This window comes from Patella vulgata, chromosome 7 (assembly GCF_932274485.2).
Source record: "Patella vulgata chromosome 7, xgPatVulg1.2, whole genome shotgun sequence".
NCBI lineage: Eukaryota > Metazoa > Mollusca > Gastropoda > Patellidae > Patella > Patella vulgata.
Genome location: NC_065885.2, coordinates 61,327,923 through 61,346,524, shown reverse-complemented (window position 1 = coordinate 61,346,524; position 18,602 = coordinate 61,327,923). Strand labels below are relative to the sequence as shown.

Genomic DNA, 18,602 nt, shown 5'->3' with positions numbered 1-18,602 from the left:
CAGTTATGGACTCTAAATTTTAATTACGGTCACTAATTAGTGCGAATTAAAAGCTCTTAAGTAGCATTAGCACAACATTTTATGCTCTTAAGTCATGCATTCTGTTTCTTAGTGTTAAGTGTAAAACGTTTGCAAGAAAATTGTGGATGGACATTGAATTTTAACTCCTAATAAATTTGGGAGGGTTAGGGGGGGGGGGGGGCTCCAAGGTATATGCACAGGTTACAAAACTTAAGACTTTGTTTTCCAAAATGATCTAAGGGTAAAATATGTGTTGTAGACCCCAAAACATTTGGACTCAATATTTTGATTAAATCTCACTGGGCTTCCGGGTTATTTGTTTCGTCAACCGGAAGGTTAAACAACCAGCTTCAATCCCCTTTGCTGCGCCACCCACAGTCACTGTGACATCTGTATACATTCATGGACCATATTATGGACAGGAAACGAGTCCCTTTGGTTCGATTCTCTGTCGCTCGCGTGCGACCCGACGAGATCTCAATGTCAATTGTAAACCAAGCGACGTGATTTTTGACACTGCGGAATTTTATACGGATTAATGTCTCGAACCCCTCCTTAGAATTTACGGTATTCTTACGATTACACGGTAATTTTTGAACCCAATAAGTATTTCTATCCGGTAGAGACGAATATTTCTCCAATTTAGAACTTCGAAATTTCAAATGCAGCAGTTAAAAATTGTGAAATGATAGATTTTAATCTTTCGTAGTTTTTGTAAGCATTTTGGTTTTGCTTAATAATCCAAATTCCCGGGGGGGGGGGGGGTGGATGACTGAATGGTTAGCGTGCGCGCGCTGTATCATAAAGTCTGTCATTGAGTCGACTGGCGTGGTTTCGAATCCCCGGTTGTACGTGGCAAGGAGTAGAGTCGCCTGTCCAACCTCGTGGGTTTTCTCCGGGTCCTCCGGTTTCCTCCCACTGCTAAAGACCCCTACGCGCAAGCGAATTATGTAAATAAAATTAAACCATATGTTAGTCCCGAAATGACCTAGTTTGTGTCGAGTGGACGTTAAACCCCATTTCTCTCTCTCTCTATTGTGAACTCGGGGCCAGGTATAATAATGATGATTAATTGTGCAGAAGTCAAAATTCAAGAAAAGATATTTTAATAATATATCTAGAAAACTCAGATAAGAAGCCGTCTGCCTTTACTCGGGCTCATTGGGTCACCTGTCCAACCTCGTGGGTTTTCTCCGGGTACTTCGGCTTCCTTCCACTGCTAAAGACCCCTATGCGCAAGCGAATTATTGAAATAAAATTAAACCACATGTTAGTCCCGAAATGACCTAGTTTGTGTTGAGCGGACGTTAAACCCCATCTCTCTCTCTCTCCCTCTCTCTCTCTCTCTCTCTCTCTCTCTTTTACTCGGGCTCAACAAATTTTGTCGGATACATTTCTCAAAACATTAACGCTCTCTTTTTGCCCACCTCAATTTTTTGTTTCTATTGCTGGAAGGTTTATTTGAACTATATTTTGTGTCCTAACTGATGTTCCGCCATGTTTGAAAAATTATCACTAATGATTTTTTCTGATAGACAACAAAGTGGGGAGAAATTTCTACATTATGTTTTTATTGAATTTAAAGTTATATTCTAGTGTGTAATTTAAAACATCAAAATAAGTATTGAAGTATTAAAATGGTTGGGGAAGATGGAGCAGACTGTCTATAGGGATATCCTAAAGGCAATACAATCTATGCAGCTACATATTTCCCCATGTCTAATTAAAGATACATTAGTTAAGATTTAGATAAAGAGCTGACCATTCTTACTATAATAGTTCGATAATAGCTAATGCAAAATGAAACTATTGAAAATTTCATTTAAATTACTTCATTCTGAGCCAAGTTATCGCTGTTAGTAGTTTTGACAAGATGTGTGCATTGTGGTAACCAGAGCACTGGTATATTCAAGACTTAGCCTTGCTTTCTTATTTTTAAATTAAATTTTTAAATGGCGAACCGTTCTAATCTAGTTAAAATCTCAAGTATCCGATGTCATCGAGAGTTGATTATGGTCTTGTTTTGATAATAAATGTCTAAGTAATAGTTTATATAACATTTCAGGTTTAAAGAAAGACCTGTAATAGGCAGATTTAGCTCTTGCATAGAGTATCTGTAAGTTAAACATTATAATTTAATTTAGTTTTGAAAATATCTAAGTTTAAAAAAAATGTTATACTCTCAAACATTTTGTGGGTCAAAAGGGGTGAGTTAATCACTACAATCAATTTAGTCCTGTGTAGAGGAAAGGGTGGGCAAGGAAAATGTGTCAAGTCGTTCGGTGGTACGCAATCTGATTATAACACAGATCCTATTTCGTTTCGTTTTTTATATTTCAAAATTTCGTTTTACTTGTCTTTACTACACTAGGATCTGGAAGAGTTGTTATATAACCTGATGTGAGGGATTAGCCAATGAAACCATCTGTTACGGCGACTGTGCGTAAACCACTAGAAGCGTCAACGCTGATTGATTAATCAATGTCTGACGTCATAGGGTCAAAGTCCGGGACCTTTTACTACAACCGGTCAGATCTTTATGTAGTGTAGGCCATCGAAAGTATAAAAAAAAAACGAAACGAAATATAGATCAGTATTTTGATCAAATTGGGTGGTACGAAAATCCCATTACGTAAAGGTTACCTTGCCATTTGGGGAAACAGCGCTGTCTGAACATAATTTACCTCATTTCCAATCTTCATTGACTCGGCTGGTACCTTAAAATAGGACGTTAAAATCCATTTCATTTCATTTCCCTATTGCCATGGATACCCCTTCCCAACCCGACCACACTCACAAGTTGGAACCGTCCTTGAAAACAAAATCATCGGGTCTGTTTCACGAATTTGTAACTAAGATAAAATCTAAATTTTAGTAATTTGATTGGATAATATTAGATTGATTTTAGTGCTTAGCCAATCAAAATTGAAGTATCTACTAAAATTTGGATTTTATCTATAGTTAAAATTTCGAGAAACAGGGCCCTGTTCAATAAAATCGATTATGAAGATGAAATATACACGAGTACAAACCAATTAGGAAATTTCTGAAATTTTTTATCAGCGTCTAATCTACAACAAAACAAATAAATTTACGTGTAACTTATGACGTTACACTCACTATTCAATATTTCACATCCAGTTCTGGTCAATAAGGTACGGTTTTAGATTATGGAAGACATTTCCGGTCACAAATATCCGTCCTTAATTCATAGTGGTGCCCGGATACCCTGACGGTGACTAGCGCATAAAACAGAACAAGGAAGCACCGAGGCCCGACGGCGCGAAGGCTCGGGTAGGTGACTTACAGTTTTTAATTTGCCAATCCGAATCTAAGCTTCGGGCCCTTGGACAGGTGTCCCAGCTGCCCCTTCTCAAGTCCCTGTCCTTAAGCGCACGGCAGCATTCCCTGCAGTACTAACAAGAGGCAACAGGGACACACTTTACTCGGCCAATACAGGGACCGAACCCAGGACATCCAGGCTAGCGAGCTCCATTATTGACTCGCTTAATGGACCTTCTAAATCAATAGGCGTGAAAATAAATCGAGATGACTAATTTTTGTTTTACTTTTTAAACATTTATTGCCGTGGGTAATAGATTTTATCGACCAATAACCTTGATGGAACCGAAAACAACAGGATTGATTTACTTTTAAATTAAAGAGAATATTGGAGTGGATTAAAAACACGAGGGACTACTTTTATTGACTCTCGTTTCCTGATATATTGACCAACTTCTGTGTTTACGTTTAAAATCTTTGCTATCCAGCACGCGGAACGGTGCTCCAGAGGAATAAAGTCTTCTTTTAAGCCATACGGTGGTGATGAGGAACGTTTAAGCCACACAGCGACGATGAACGTTTAAGACATACAGCTATGATGAACGTTTAAGCCATACGGCGATGATGAACCATACGGCGATGATGAACTTTTAAGCCATACGGCGATGATGAACTTTTAAGTTATACAGCGATGAGGAACGTTTGAATTTTGATCAACCAGAGAAACTTTACGGTTATTTAAAAAAAAGTTTATAATACTCGTAGTGTTCTTCGTTTTCCCTGTAACTCAGATATATTGCAGAACTATGATGTTAGGGCATCGGAGGAAAATTAGCTTTTACGTGAACAATGCGCTTCGGGGTATGGCGTGACTTTTATTTACAGACTAAAATTGTTTGAACACCACTTTATTAAAATATATTCAGTGTCTTGCGGAAGCAGAGAAATACGCATGTCTAGGAAAGTGATAGGGAGGAAAGTTTGAATTTGAATCATCCAAGAAATCACAAATCTATTTAAAAAAACAAACTTCTATTTTAAATTTATGAATTTGCGAAAAAGGTGTTATTACAATGTTGTATTAGGAGAGCGCTGTGATTTCAATAATTCATTTAAAAGTAGTCTTCAAGAACACCGCTAAAAGTTGTCAAACATTGTTTAATATTGCGGATTTTTTTAATTTCAATGGAAGCGCTAGTCTGAAGAAAAGAATCCCTTTTTCATAAACACTGCTTCGTTAATAGTTGGCAAAAGAAAATTTCCAGTAACATTTTTTGTGTGCGGCTATAAAGGTTAGGGTCTTGCATATCACGTTCCCGTTGATCGTGTCTTGGCGTGTTCTTCATGATGGCTTTCTTAATGTATTTGCTACTGTCTGTTATACTTATAGAAGTCAATGGACACGTGGAGAACTCGGTGTTTGTGGAACACCAAAAAGCCTTTCAAGATGTAATTGTAACAGGCTTTGAACTGTTTCTCGTGGATCCGGTTCCAACTCTGACATGGTGTGCCTCTGCGTGCTTAAATAATGGCGGATGTGTCTCCTTCTTTTACAACGAGGGAGAGAAATGGTGCCAAGGACATTCTGTATTTTTCACAAACAGTTCGAGGAGTTCCAGTAAGCCCGGTTCCAAATATTATTATGTCTACGAAGGTATACCATTTCATTTATTCCTGTATACACGCTAAATTATTAATAAATTTATTCCTGTATACCCGCTAAATTATTAATAAATTGATTCCTATACCCGCTAAATTACTAATAAATTTATTCCTGTATATTATACCCACTAAATTATTAATAAATTGATTCCTATACAAGCTAAATTACAAATAAATTTATTCCTGTACACCCGCTAAATTACTAATAAATTTAGTTTTCTTATCCCTCCCGATACACACGCTATATTATTATGAACGTAGTTTTTTATTCCTGTATACTCGCTACAATACTAATAAATTCAGTCTTCATATTCCTATACGCTCGCTAAATTACTGACAATTTTTAGGTTCCATATTGCTGTATACTCGCTAAATTACTTATAGTTTTCATATTGCTGTATACTCGCTAAATTACTTATAGTTTTCATATTGCTGTATACTCGCTAAATTACTTATAGTTTTCATATTCCTGTATACTCGCTAAATTACTTATAGTTTTCATATTCCTGTATACTCGCTAAATTAATAATAAATATTATTCCTGTATACAGGCTAAATTACTAATAGTTTGCATATTCCTCTATACTCGCTAAATTACTAATAAATCTTATTCCTAAATTAGTAATAAATTTGATTTGACTTATTCATAATTATGTATGCTCGCTACATTACTGATGAATTTATTTTTGTATATAAAAGCTCAATTACTGTTAAATCGAGTTTTCTAATAACCATAATCATAATAATACATATTTAATTCACTTGTCGGTTGTTCATTCTTATCGACTCAGCGGCAGTCAATTGTTCGTTTTATGAGAACACGTAGAACCCAAAATAGGTCTACGTGATTAATTGGTGAAGATGGCAAAGGCCATGCAGTGTGCTTTTCGGGGAATTTTGCCCCGACTGCGGCGTTTCCGCATTTATACTTCATCGACTTCCAACTGTCAAGAGAACTTCCACGTGCATGTCAACGAATACACGAGCGGACCTCCCTTTTCTTTCGCCCCATCCGAACAGGCGTCTTTACCGTACTACATGTATATGCCATCTGTCCGACACCAGGGGGGAACCCAGACTAGGTGAATGTTCTCAGATCAAACCCGGTACCTCAGGGTTAGTGAACCAGTGTTCACTGGAAAACATGGCTTCTCCTTGTGCCAGTGATGGACTGAAAAAGAGTCTAAGTATGGTAGCCTCGCGGGCACCTCTAAAAAACTTACTGTTCTCAGTCTGTTGGCCCCTTTTAGTCTTGGATTTACGTCGTTTTTGGTGAATAATTGGTAAGCAGAGATGTCTTTTTATAGTTTTGGCACCAAGGATATACCCCAGAAAGCTCAATTGCCAGTCAATATTACAAAAAGTTCTTGCGTTAGTGGGTTGGGGAGATTAGGGGCCCCTTACGGGACCAGACTCGGACGCTTATATATAGGCTCCTAATCCCTACCTATAGGGCAGTGGTTCTCAACCTTTTTTTTCCAACGGCACACCTTGGAACACATGAAAAAATAGCGGCACACCTGGCTAAATATATATGAAAAATATCTGAATTTTGCAAAATAAAAACATTTTAAGTCAGACGGAATACAACCGTACAAAGAGACAATAGTCATAGACACATAGAATGACTCAAACTAAATAAAGAAAACCACAGCTATGAACTTATCAGTAGACACCAGTGAATATTCAATTGGGATCAAGTGGTTTTTCACATTTTCTTAGTGCGCCGTTCAAAATTTCGCGGCACACCTGTGTACCGCGCACACTGGTTGAGAATCACTGCTATAGGGTCACCTTATGCTATAGAAGTAATAACCCCCGTGTTTTTGTGTTGTACAGATTGGTGTAGCAGTGAAGCAGGGTATGTGAATCATCGAGATCTAGATTTATGTTATAAATTGTATAAATATGATGACGTCATTCCGGGAACGACTACAGATTACCATGGAGACAGTAAACATTATTGTGAAGAACGTAATGAAACTCTGTTGACGCATCTAACACAACCACAACTTACATCGGTTGTCAATCAATTCACTGAACTAAGTAAGTATTACAACACACAACAGAATGAAATGAAATGGGTTTAACGTCCTACTGTTCTGCTCCGACTGGGATAATAAAGATGGGCATATCGAATTCCAACTGCCAAGGGATCTTTTACGTGCACACCAATGTGTACGACCAACACAAAACAGTTCTATGGATAACGAACATGAAATGAAATGGGGGTTAACGTCCTACTAGTCTGCTCCGACTGGGCTAATAAAGACACGCATACGCCATGCAGTGTGCTATGAGGGAAATTTTGCCCGGGCAGCGGCACTATGGCTTACTCTTATATCGAATTCCAGCTGCCAAGGGATCTTTTAAGTTCACGCCAATGTGTACGACCAAAACAAAACAGTTCTATGGATAACGAACATGAAATGAAATGCGGGTTAACGTCCTACTAGTCTGCTCCCACTGGGGTAATGAAGACAGGCATATGCCATGCAGTGTGCTATAGGGGAAATTTTGCCCGGGCAGCGGCACTATGACTTACTCTTATAATGAATTCCAACTGCCAAGGGATCTTTTACGTGCACGCCAATATCTACACCGGACCTTGGTTTTTCGCCCCATACGAACGACTAACACGAATAACGAAAATGAAATGAAATGGGGTTTAACGTCCTAATCCTAGACTGTTCTGCTCCGACTGGGCTATGACTATGAGTGTGCTATGACTATGAGGGACATTTTGCCCTGTATCAAATTCCAACTGCCAAGGGATCTTTTACGTGCACGCCAATGTCTACAGGGTACCTCGATTTTTCTTCCCAGTCGAACGACTATATACGTTGTCTCTTGTCAGGCTCTCTTCCCTGCACCACTGACAAGGGGAACCACGCCTGAAAATCACGGTAAACTCTCTCGGCCAATGCAGGGATCGAACAAGGGACCTCCAGGTTAGCAAGCCAACGCCTCACTCACTGTGCCACCGTGGCTTCTCTATGAATAACAATCACTGGTTATAAATTTGTATGATTGATAACGACCGGTGAAATCTTGTCCAAACGCATTCTCCACACAAGTCTCGCTATCCAGCATTCGACTGCAAGGGAAGACAACTCTGTTTGGGAGATTGGTACAAACGGCGTGTTGGCTCACAAACCTGTCCGAGGTCCCGTGTGTTCAATCCATGCGTTCGTGAAATCTTTTCAAGATAGACCCAAGGTAGATGTTTAATTCCCCATTATCACGAAAGGAAGGTGGTATACTAAGTTGTTTCTGTTCATTTAGTATTTCTAATTCTACAATCTGGATAAAACACAGATCCTATTTCGTTTCGTTTTTATAGTTCAAAATTGTGTTTTACTTGTCTTTACTACACTTGGATCTGGAAGAGTTGTTTTTTTAACTCGTGTTCTGGATGGTGTCAGAGATAAGCCAATGAAACGGTCTGTTACGGCGAGCTTTAGGCGTGTTCTGCACGGAACTGTGGGTAATCCACAATGCTGATTGGTTAATCAAATGTCTGACATCATAGGGTCATAAGTCGGTCTTTTGACCCCTGACGTGACCTATCGCTATAACTTGTCAGATCTTCATGTAGTGTAGGCCATCGAAAGTATAAAAAAACGAAACGAAATATAGATCTGTATATTAATCAGATTGCTAATTCTACAGAAGCTTTTTCATGCGGGCTGTTTGACCCAGAATTTGAACATTTCAAATTACTTTATTCTGAGCAAGGTTATCACTGTTTGTAGTTTTGACAAGATGTGCGAATTATTGTGGTAACCAGAGAGCTGGTATATTCGAGACTTAGCTTCGCTTTCCCATTTTTAACTTAAATTTTTAAATGGCGAACCGTTCTCATATATCTAGTTAAAATCTCGAGTATCCGATGCCATCGAAAGTTGATTATGGTAATGTTTGTTAATAAATGTCTAATTAATAATTTAGATAACATATCTTGCCTAAGGAAAGACCTGCAATGGGTAGATTTAGCTCTTGCATAATATATGTTTAATGCCAATGGTTTGTTTAACAAACCATTAAACATACGTATGTTTTTAAAAAGATTTTTTCATTTTACATGTCACCTAAATCTATAGGCTAGGCTATCATTTATGTGGGTTAGATGGCCGAATGGATTGGATAGCGCGCTGTAGGCCTATCATGAGGTTTGTCAGTGTGTCAACTGGTGTGGTTTCGATTCCCCGGCTGTAGCCTACGTGACAAGGAGTAGGGTGGCCTGTCCAATCTCGTGGGTTTTCTCCACCCGGATCCTCCGGTTTGCTCCCACTGCTAAAGACCCTTCCTAGGCTACGCACAAGCGAATTATTGAAATAAAATTGAACCATATGTTAGTCCCGAAATGACCTAGTTTGTGTCGAGTGGACGTTAAACCTTATTTCTATTCATATCATTTAGACTAAACGTTACCTTGGTTTTATTAATCTGAAAACCGTTTCTTTACAGATTACCTTCGAGCCTTTATTGATGGGACAGATGCAGCAATAGAAGGCACGTGGCGTTATAGTAACGGTGACGTAATGACGGTGTTGTCATGGGGACCAGGGGAACCGGAAAACGACTTCCCAGAGGAAGATTTTGTAAACATTCAACTATTTAATAACGGACATATCGCGATGTCCGACACTGGTGGAAATCGCAATCAGGATTTTATTTGCCAAAAAACAAAGTAATTGATATTTTCAATAACATTTCGATGGCTGAGTATGCATATGTTAGACTACATGTCCATTTTTCTTGTTTCGAGAAAATCCCTTTTTAAACTTAAAATTGTCTTTGAATTCCTATTTCAAATCAGGGAATTATCCGAACATGATATATGTTATATATTGGTTGGTACTACACAAATCGAGATGATCATTTGAATGAAATTGGTTCCTGACTTCTGGCAAATCGGTTCCATATGGACATATCGTTTATGCAAATTGAACTTTTAAAATAGGTCCACATTTTGATGGACATAATGCCATGTTAGATGCACAGGAATGAGTTCAATTTTAAGAAATATCGAGCAATTGTGAACTCTGTCATGTAATGACCCATTTTAAAAATACATTTACAAAAACTTTAATGTTTAGACCCCTGACAACGTGTTTTGTAGGCGATATGTCCACTGGTTCCTGTTTAGTGTTATGAGCTTTCAGTAGACGAAAGTTACATGTCCACAAATATCACTTTTGCATACTAAACTTTTGCTGGATGGGGACATGTGCTATATGTCTTCATGGCAATAACATGATACTCTAATTAATCTGGACTAACAGCATTTACACAGTAGAAGGGCGCATGTTTATGCTATTCAAAAAGGTCAAAACATCATTTTGACCAAAACTGGATGTCATGTAACATTTGCATACTCAGCCATCGATTTATGGATAAGGCTAGTCAAGGTCAAATTTAAAAAGTGTTTTCGGAAGAAGCTTGTTGAAAATTTATTTGTGGACGAGAAGCTGGTCCTCAGACTCAAACTTTCAAAGCTCTGCAAGTGCTACTTCAACTTGTTCTTGTTGTTCTTGGGGGCGACACTCAGCCTAATGCTGACATAAAACTTGGCATGCATGTTCCGTGGACCACGGGGCATTGATTCATGATTGCTCGCAATTCGATTTTTAACATGACATCACAATTCCAAGATGGCTTCGATTACATCATATCCAGTTCCTGGTCTATAGTGGCAGGCCTACTTCAACTTGTGAATATTTTACATCGGTCTGTCTGAGTCTCAAACCTTTATATTAAATTATCCACGGACTATACAATCTTAGACTTATTTATAGGCCTACATCCAGGTGTATTGTCGTCACCCGGTGGTCCACCCATGCAAATTGGGCATATTTAGTGATTTAGAGCACCCCCGCTTGCAAAAAGTTTTACCCCCCCCCCCTGTGAAAATATTGTCGACCATAGATATGCATTGTCCGTCAATTTTACAGCACCCCTGAGAACACTTCCCGCCCCCCCCCCCCGTTGCTCTGAGCCTAGTTACGGCCCTGGTTCCAGCAGCAATTCACTTCCAACTGTCGTGTCAAGGGTAATTTTACGTACACAGTATAATACCTTGTTTTTTTTCTGTCCCATCCGAATGACGAGATGCTGTTTCTGAACTGAAATTGCACTTGTTATCCGTGAATATGCTTTTGTCCCTGGCACTTGGGAATAGAAAGTTATTATTTTATCAAAAGTTCCATTAAAGTGACCCCTTGTTTACACATCATACAATTGACACGATTGGGCACACTGCTCCCTATTTTGAAAGTCGTGGTAGCTAAGTGAGTAAGACACTGGCTCACTAGCCTGGAATTTGCGGGTTCGCTCCCGGTGTTGGCCGAGAAAGTTCATCAAAATTTTCCGACGTGATTTCCCCTTGTCAGTGGTGCAGGATGAAGGGCCTGAAAAGGACAGCTGTCTAGTTGTTTCGATGGGACAAAAAAAAAAAACCCGAGGTACTCCAATGTAGGCCTATACGTTGGCAATTCACATCTTCATTAGTCCAGTCGGAGCAGAACAGCAGGAAACCCCATCTTTAATAGAAAGCTTGATCTCGCTTTAACTACGCACATCTGTGACACTCTGGGGACACGTACCCTGTGTCCGGACGGCCAAATCTTCTGTGTCACACTGTCGTGTGTCTAAGTAGGACTTGGCGTTGTGATAAATAAGACTTCAAACCCTTTTCTGTTCTCTGGAGATATCTTTATAGGTTACAATAATATATTCTACAACATCGACACAGCTATGGTTCTTTAGGTATTTAAACGTTAACCACGATTAAAACCTATGATGTGTACCCTGGCTATTTCGCCCAACCGTCTCCCGGGAAAACGCGCTAGTCTAATTTATATGAAAAGGTGAGGGGTGTCAACTATCAGGGCGGATCCTTGACCATATTTAGGCAAGCGCTGCATTAGAGCACGCCGTTACGTCAACCCTAATTTTATGAAATTGGGCTAATTTGTACTGTACGAATGGTGCGGAGACCTCTGACCTGATGTCTGATCGTTAACGTAATAGGATATCATTTTTAACTACCCGTAACACAACAGCTAGCTCCGCCTGAGAATGTATTCTCGAGGTATGAAGTAGATGCATCGCTGTGTGCAGTATGGTCCTTCGGATGATATGAAAAACCGAGGTCCCCTCTTATACATATTGACATGCACTTAAAAAAACTCTTGGCAGTTAGAACTTACAAAGTAGGCGCAAATGTTGCTATCACGGCAAAGGTGGCTCGTTCGGATTTCATACGAACGTCTGGGGGGCATGTGGCGCTGTTCTCTTCCCGAAAGAAAGCGATGAAATCTGACGTCTTCCGACTAGGTTATCATTTGGTTGGTGCATTTATCTGGAATCCAGGTTCCATCTAAAAGAGTGACTCGCTGAACCATCTAGGGGAGTTGGGCAATTACCCCATGCTTTAGGGGACATTTGCACCCACAGCCCTGTCATGCCAACACCCTTGATTTTAGTCCAAAAATGACTGAAGAGTATTATGCTGATGAGAGGTTAAAACCTATTCCTTTCTCCTAACTAGTCAGGTGGTGTGGGTAACCTCGTGGGTTTTCCCCGGGTCCTCTGGTTTCCTCCCACAGCTAAAAACCCCTACAAGCAAGCGATTTATTGAAATAAAATTGAAATGATCTAGTTTGTGTCGAGTGGACATTCAACCCCATTCTCACTCTTCGTTTCCTAACTTTCTAACCAAAATACTCCACGTAATTAACACGTCAACATAACCTGTAATGATGGGGTTTATTACATATGATGATATATTTAACAATTGTATTATAATATTTAAAAAAGATCACAAATAAAGTTAATACGATAACGATGAACAGGTCAAATAAGTTATGGAAATAACGATGTTTACTGAATTAGTTCCAGATTTGGGGATATATATTATCCATAAAAACACACTTAGAAGCCATATCTGTGTGTAACAGAGAAATTTGGGCCTGACAACGTCTGCCCATCTCTGTATAACTAAAATCTCCATGGTACTAATTTCAGAGACGTAAAATCTCCCTTGGTTACCATTTAATGACCGTTGTTATCGATTGCTATCTAATCTAGAAAACAAGATATGGTGAGTGAACTGGTTGTTTCACCACTTGTGGATTTTATTTTGTCTAAAAATATTTTTGTCCATTTAAAATCATATTTTATGATTATAATAAATGGAGCTAATTCAAGCAAAGGGAGATAAATCATATATTGAACCAGGTAATACCAAGACTGAGTTTGTAGCAATACAGATGGCTAGTCTGGACAAAGCAATGCGTTCTTAGGGGTTAAAGCAGTGGACACACTAGCCGAATAATTCGGCTGAATCAATCGGGGTCGAAATTCCACTGTCAGTCACCTGAATCAAGCATTTTTGATATATATTCGGCTAAAATATATTCACCTAGTGTGCCTGCTTCGCCCGAATGTAGAATTCATTAGCCAATCAGCCCTCATATTGAGAAGAAACGTGATTGTTTGAAGATATGGTCACCGAGATGTGCCGTGAAAGGTGATGCAATCGATTGGTGAGTCTACCAATTTGCCGCCTAGTGTGAATCAGACGAAGCAACCGCCCTGTGTCCACCCATTCAACCGAATAAAATTTGGCGCAGATTTATTCGGCCGAACGATTAGGCTAATGTGAGCACTGCTTAAGATGTCTAAAACTCAACATAAAACATTTTAAACTAAAAGCTTATGAAAAGCCAACCAAGTTTTTTTCTTTTAACGACGAAATAGATTTAATGGCCGTCCGAAGAACAAAAAAAAAAAAAAAAATTCAAATTGGCTTAAGATTGGTTGTAATAGGTTCAGGGGGGGGGGGGGGGATGGCTGAATGGTTAGCGTGTGCGCTGTATCATAAAGTCTGTCATTGAGTCGACTGCGTGGTTTCTAATCCCCGGTTGTACGTGACAAGGAGTAGGGTCGCCTGTCCAACCTCGTGGGTTTTCTCCGGGTCCTCCGGTTTCCTCCCACTGCTAAAGACCCCTACGTGCAAGCGAATTATTGAAATAAAATTAAACCATATGTTAGTCCCGAAATGACCTAGTTTGTGTCGAGTGGACGTTAAACCCCATTTCTCTTTCTCTGTAATAGGTTCATAGTAGCACACGCTTCCTGGAGCATCGGGTTCAATGTCCATTACAGTACAGTGCACTATGAATATGATGAGACTTTTTCTTCCCATCCGAATGACTTAACACTTTTTATCTTTGCCAGTCCCTCCATCGTGCACCATTGACAAGGGGAGAACAGCCTGGAAAATCTTATAAGCACTTTCTCGGACAACACTGGGATCGAACCAGGGAATTAAAGGTCTGGTAAGCCGGCACCTTGATTACCCACTGAACAGTTTTGCATCAGGGATGATAAATGAACCACGGTTATAAAGTTAGGCCAATAAACTGTCACAAACAACCAATCTAATTCAAATACAAATCTATATTTCGTTTAATTTTTTTATACTTTCGATGGTTGTTACTACATGAAGATCTGACCAGTTGTAGTGGGAGGTTGCGGCAGAGGTCATACCAGCGACTTTTGACTTTAGCCAATCAGCGTTGATATTTCTAGTGGGTAACCCACAGTTCCGTGCAACTCACGCCCAAAAATCGCCATAACAGACCCTTTCATTGACTAATCCCTCACATCATCCAGAACGCAGGTTATATAACAACTCTTCCAGATCCAAGTGTAGTAAAGACAAGTAAAACGAAATTTTGAACTATAAAACACGAAACAAAATAGGATCTGTGTTTTAACCAGATTGACAAACACCAGAAAGTTTACATCCTTCCACGAGAAGAAATGGTTTTCACAATCAATGATTCCTTCCAGTTCATTCTTTCTGGGCCCTTATTCACGAAAACATAAACTAAGATACAATCGAAATTTTAAGAAATACTACAATTCGATTGGCTGACCAGTAAAATCAATTTGCATATATCCAATTTGCATATTGGTCAGCCAATCCAATCGCAGTATTTCTTAAAATTTCGATTGTATCTTAGTTTAAGTTTTCGTGAATAAGGGCCCTGTTTCTTACACACCAAGAGAATAAATCTCCCAGAAGGAAACAAAATGGCATCATAAATTTATATATAGAGAGATAAAAATTTCGCAAGGGGTTAAGGAATCATTAAAAAGTTGTTTTAACTCATTTTTTTTTTTTTAAATTCCTTCATTTATGATAGATTTAAAATGGTTTTGATTGCAGAATTAGTTAGAAAGACATTGAATGATCTACTGTATTATTTATACATTTATAAATATTTCACTATTTACATAACAGTTCTATATATATATATATCTATATTTACATCATGTACAAATTATTTTATAAAAGGCACTGGCTATGACTGACTGACAATTAACTTTCGAATCCCTGGTTGTACGTGACAATCAGTTGGGTTGCCTGTCCAACCTCGTGGGTTTTCTCTGGGTTCTCCAGTTTCCCTCCCACTGCTAAGGACCCCTACACGCAAATTATTGAAATAAAAAATTGAACCATATGTTTGTCCTGAAATGACCTAGTTTGTGTCGAGTGGATGTTAAACCTCTTTTCTCTCTCTGACAATTAACACCAATTGTTACAATTAATTTCCGAAATAATATACTAGGAGTCAATCCAGCTGAGGGTTGAGGTGGCACTCACGGCAATATTTTTTGGTATTCGTTATTCGATGTTAATTGAAATGAAATGAATCTGATCAATCTCTGCCATCAACAAATATTTAAAGATAAACAGACATGGAAAATAAATTGATTCTAAAGATTCACGATTTTTAGAAATCTGAAAATCAATCCACTGTAAGCCACACCCACATTGTGTCTGTCACATTTTATATATATTTCAATACAATAAGCCACACCCACTTTGTGTCTGTCACAGCGGTTGGTGCATAAAACTTTACATCAATAGGAGAAATTATCATTAACATAATAAGCCACACCCACAATGTGTCTGTCACAGTGGCTGGTGCATAAAACTTTACATCAATAGGAGAAATTATCATTAACATAATAAGCCACACCCACATTGTGTCTGTCAAAGTGGCTGGTGCATAAAACTTTACATCATTAGGAGAAATTATCATTAACATAATCTATGTCTGCATAAAATATCCGTCTACAATTAAATTACCTCAAATAATATAACGATCAATGAACTTAGTTTATATACAGATGACGATGAAATGAATGTTTAAAAATATTTAAAATGAATCATTATGTACATCTAATATTTTGATATGCCTTTAGGGGCCAGTATATACATTTAATTACTAAAACTCTCATTATTTGAGCCATTTTTATCCAGTCATATTCTTTCAACAATCTGATCAAAATACAGATCTATATTTTGTTTCGTTTTTGTTATACTTTCGATGGCCTACACTACATGAAGATCTGAACGCTTGTAGTGGAAGGTCGTGTCAGAGGTCATATGAGCATCTTTTGACCCTATGACGTCAGACATTTGATTTAACTAATCAGTGTTGATGTTTCCGAAACGAAACAGGATTTGTGTTTTAATCAGATTGATCGGTCGGGTACCGTAATGGATCTGAATTTTCTCATGTTGGATTTCTGTGATACATGAACAAGGATTTGCTTATTGACATCAACAATCATGCCAAAATTAACAAAAAATAAAACAAATATTCAATCCTGTTTATAATTCTGAACCAGTCATCAAATATAATAGTGCCCACAATATAAGCGTCCGTTTTTTCTGACATGACATTCCAGCCAAGGCCATGAAAGGTTCCAAGGTAAAAATTTTTAAAGAATAAATTCTTGTACCACATCATAACATTTAAAATATTTAATTAACTGCTTGTCCACAAACAAAATTAAACTTTAAAATGGTTTCTCAAAAACTAAACAATGATTGGCTAATGATGATGTCATAGTTAAATATAGAAATTAGTCTGTGATTTTAAATTCAGGAAATTACCCGAACAGACACCACTGAAATTGACAAGGTGTGTTAATGCCAGACAAAGGAATTGTGCCAAAGTCTAAATCTGTGCCTCGGTTGTCTGTATGTTGTCTTATTACCAGACTTGATTCAATTCAAAATGTCTTGTGCTGATATGTCACAAAGGATGTGGTTGGTTGGTCCGATCCAGAATCATGCTACATAGTTCATGCGGAAACCAAGAATTTATAATCCATTCCTTTTTTTATTTTTGTTCACGAAACTGTCAAAGTCCAATCAAAACACTGTTGATGTTTGACCCCTTTTTTAACACCATCGGAACTTATGCCAATGGTGAGAATGGTTTTATATATATACATGTATAAGGTCTATATAATCCATTTTTATCTTATAACTGTCAAGGTCTGATCAAAACATTGTTGATGCTTGACCCCTTTTTAATGTCATCTGAATTTATGAAAATGTTGTGATCGCTAATATATTTATATACACAAAACTATGTTGTTTTTTACAGTTTAAAATTTACACTCCTTGTGAATCCTTGTGACGTGACATCTCCACTAGGAACAATCTAGTACAAAAGAAATGGTTGAAGTAGTAGAACAATTCTGATACCACAGTACCATCATATAAAATCATTTTTCAGTCTTCTCCATAAATGGATTTGCACAGTGGAGCACCTAATTGCTAAAACTAGTTTTTAATAATAAAATCAGAATGCACAAAACGCCTGCACCAAATGTCAGGAAAAGGTGATTTCATTCCACTCACTCATAATTTTTCTTCAGGATAAAAATAAACAAGAGTCATCTCCCTTTAACAGATAAAACATAACAATTACCACATTTGAGTCTTTCGAAATGAGGCAATATCTTTTAAAAAGGTCAACAAAATTGTGGCAACATCTTTTACAATCTTCAACAAATCAATAACAATTTCCGCCTCCTCTATCCTTTCTCCGTCAAATTAAGAGAAATCGGAGCTGGTGTCGTCCATAAAAGGACTCACGGGGTTAGACATCAACATGGGATCCCCGCTAACTGGAGACGAATCCTCCATCAGTATATCGAACTGCGAACTATTATTTGATTGGTTGCAGTGCGATTGATCATGGTTTTCTGTCTTGATTAGGTCTGTTGTGTTTGGCGAGACCATAGTGGTTAATGCGGTGACATCTTCATGCATACCTGTTGACATTCCATGGGATTTCATCAATAAATCCAATTGCTGAAATTGTAAACAGAAAAATTATTATTAAAATAAATATTTTTTATAGGACATCAACTTTCTTACTGTGCATGATCTCGTCGCAGCTATTTCAAAATTTGAAAAAAAACCCCCAACTATCTTACAAGTGTTTTCTCCCTTCAGTAGTCAAGACAAATTTAATTTTAATATAATTTCAGTCAGAGAGAGAGAGAGAGAGAGAGGGAGAGAGAGAGAGGGGCGGTTAAGGTCCACTCGCATAAACTAGGTCATTTTATTTAAATGATTCGCTTGCGCATAGGGATTTTTAGCAATGGGTGGAATCCAGAGGACCTGGAGAAAAGCAATGAGGTTGAACATGCGATCCTACTCCTTGTCACATACAACCGGGGAATCGAAAGCCGAAACCATGCCAGTTGACTCAATGACGGAACTTATGATACAACATGCACGTGCTAACCAT

At 38.2% G+C, this 18,602-nt stretch overlaps 1 protein-coding gene across 2 annotated transcripts in view; it reads right to left on the bottom strand.

Moving 5' to 3' along the window:
- Positions 1–14,415: 14,415 nt before the first annotated feature.
- LOC126827550 (microphthalmia-associated transcription factor) overlaps positions 14,416–18,602 on the bottom strand; it is a 42,123-nt gene continuing 37,936 nt past the window's right edge. For both annotated transcript variants that reach the window (XM_050557017.2, XM_050557018.2), the window contains exon 8: positions 14,416–18,160. In XM_050557017.2, the coding sequence (XP_050412974.1) occupies positions 17,900–18,160 (261 nt within the window). In that variant the 3' untranslated portion in view covers positions 14,416–17,899. The remainder of the gene's footprint in view (positions 18,161–18,602) is intronic.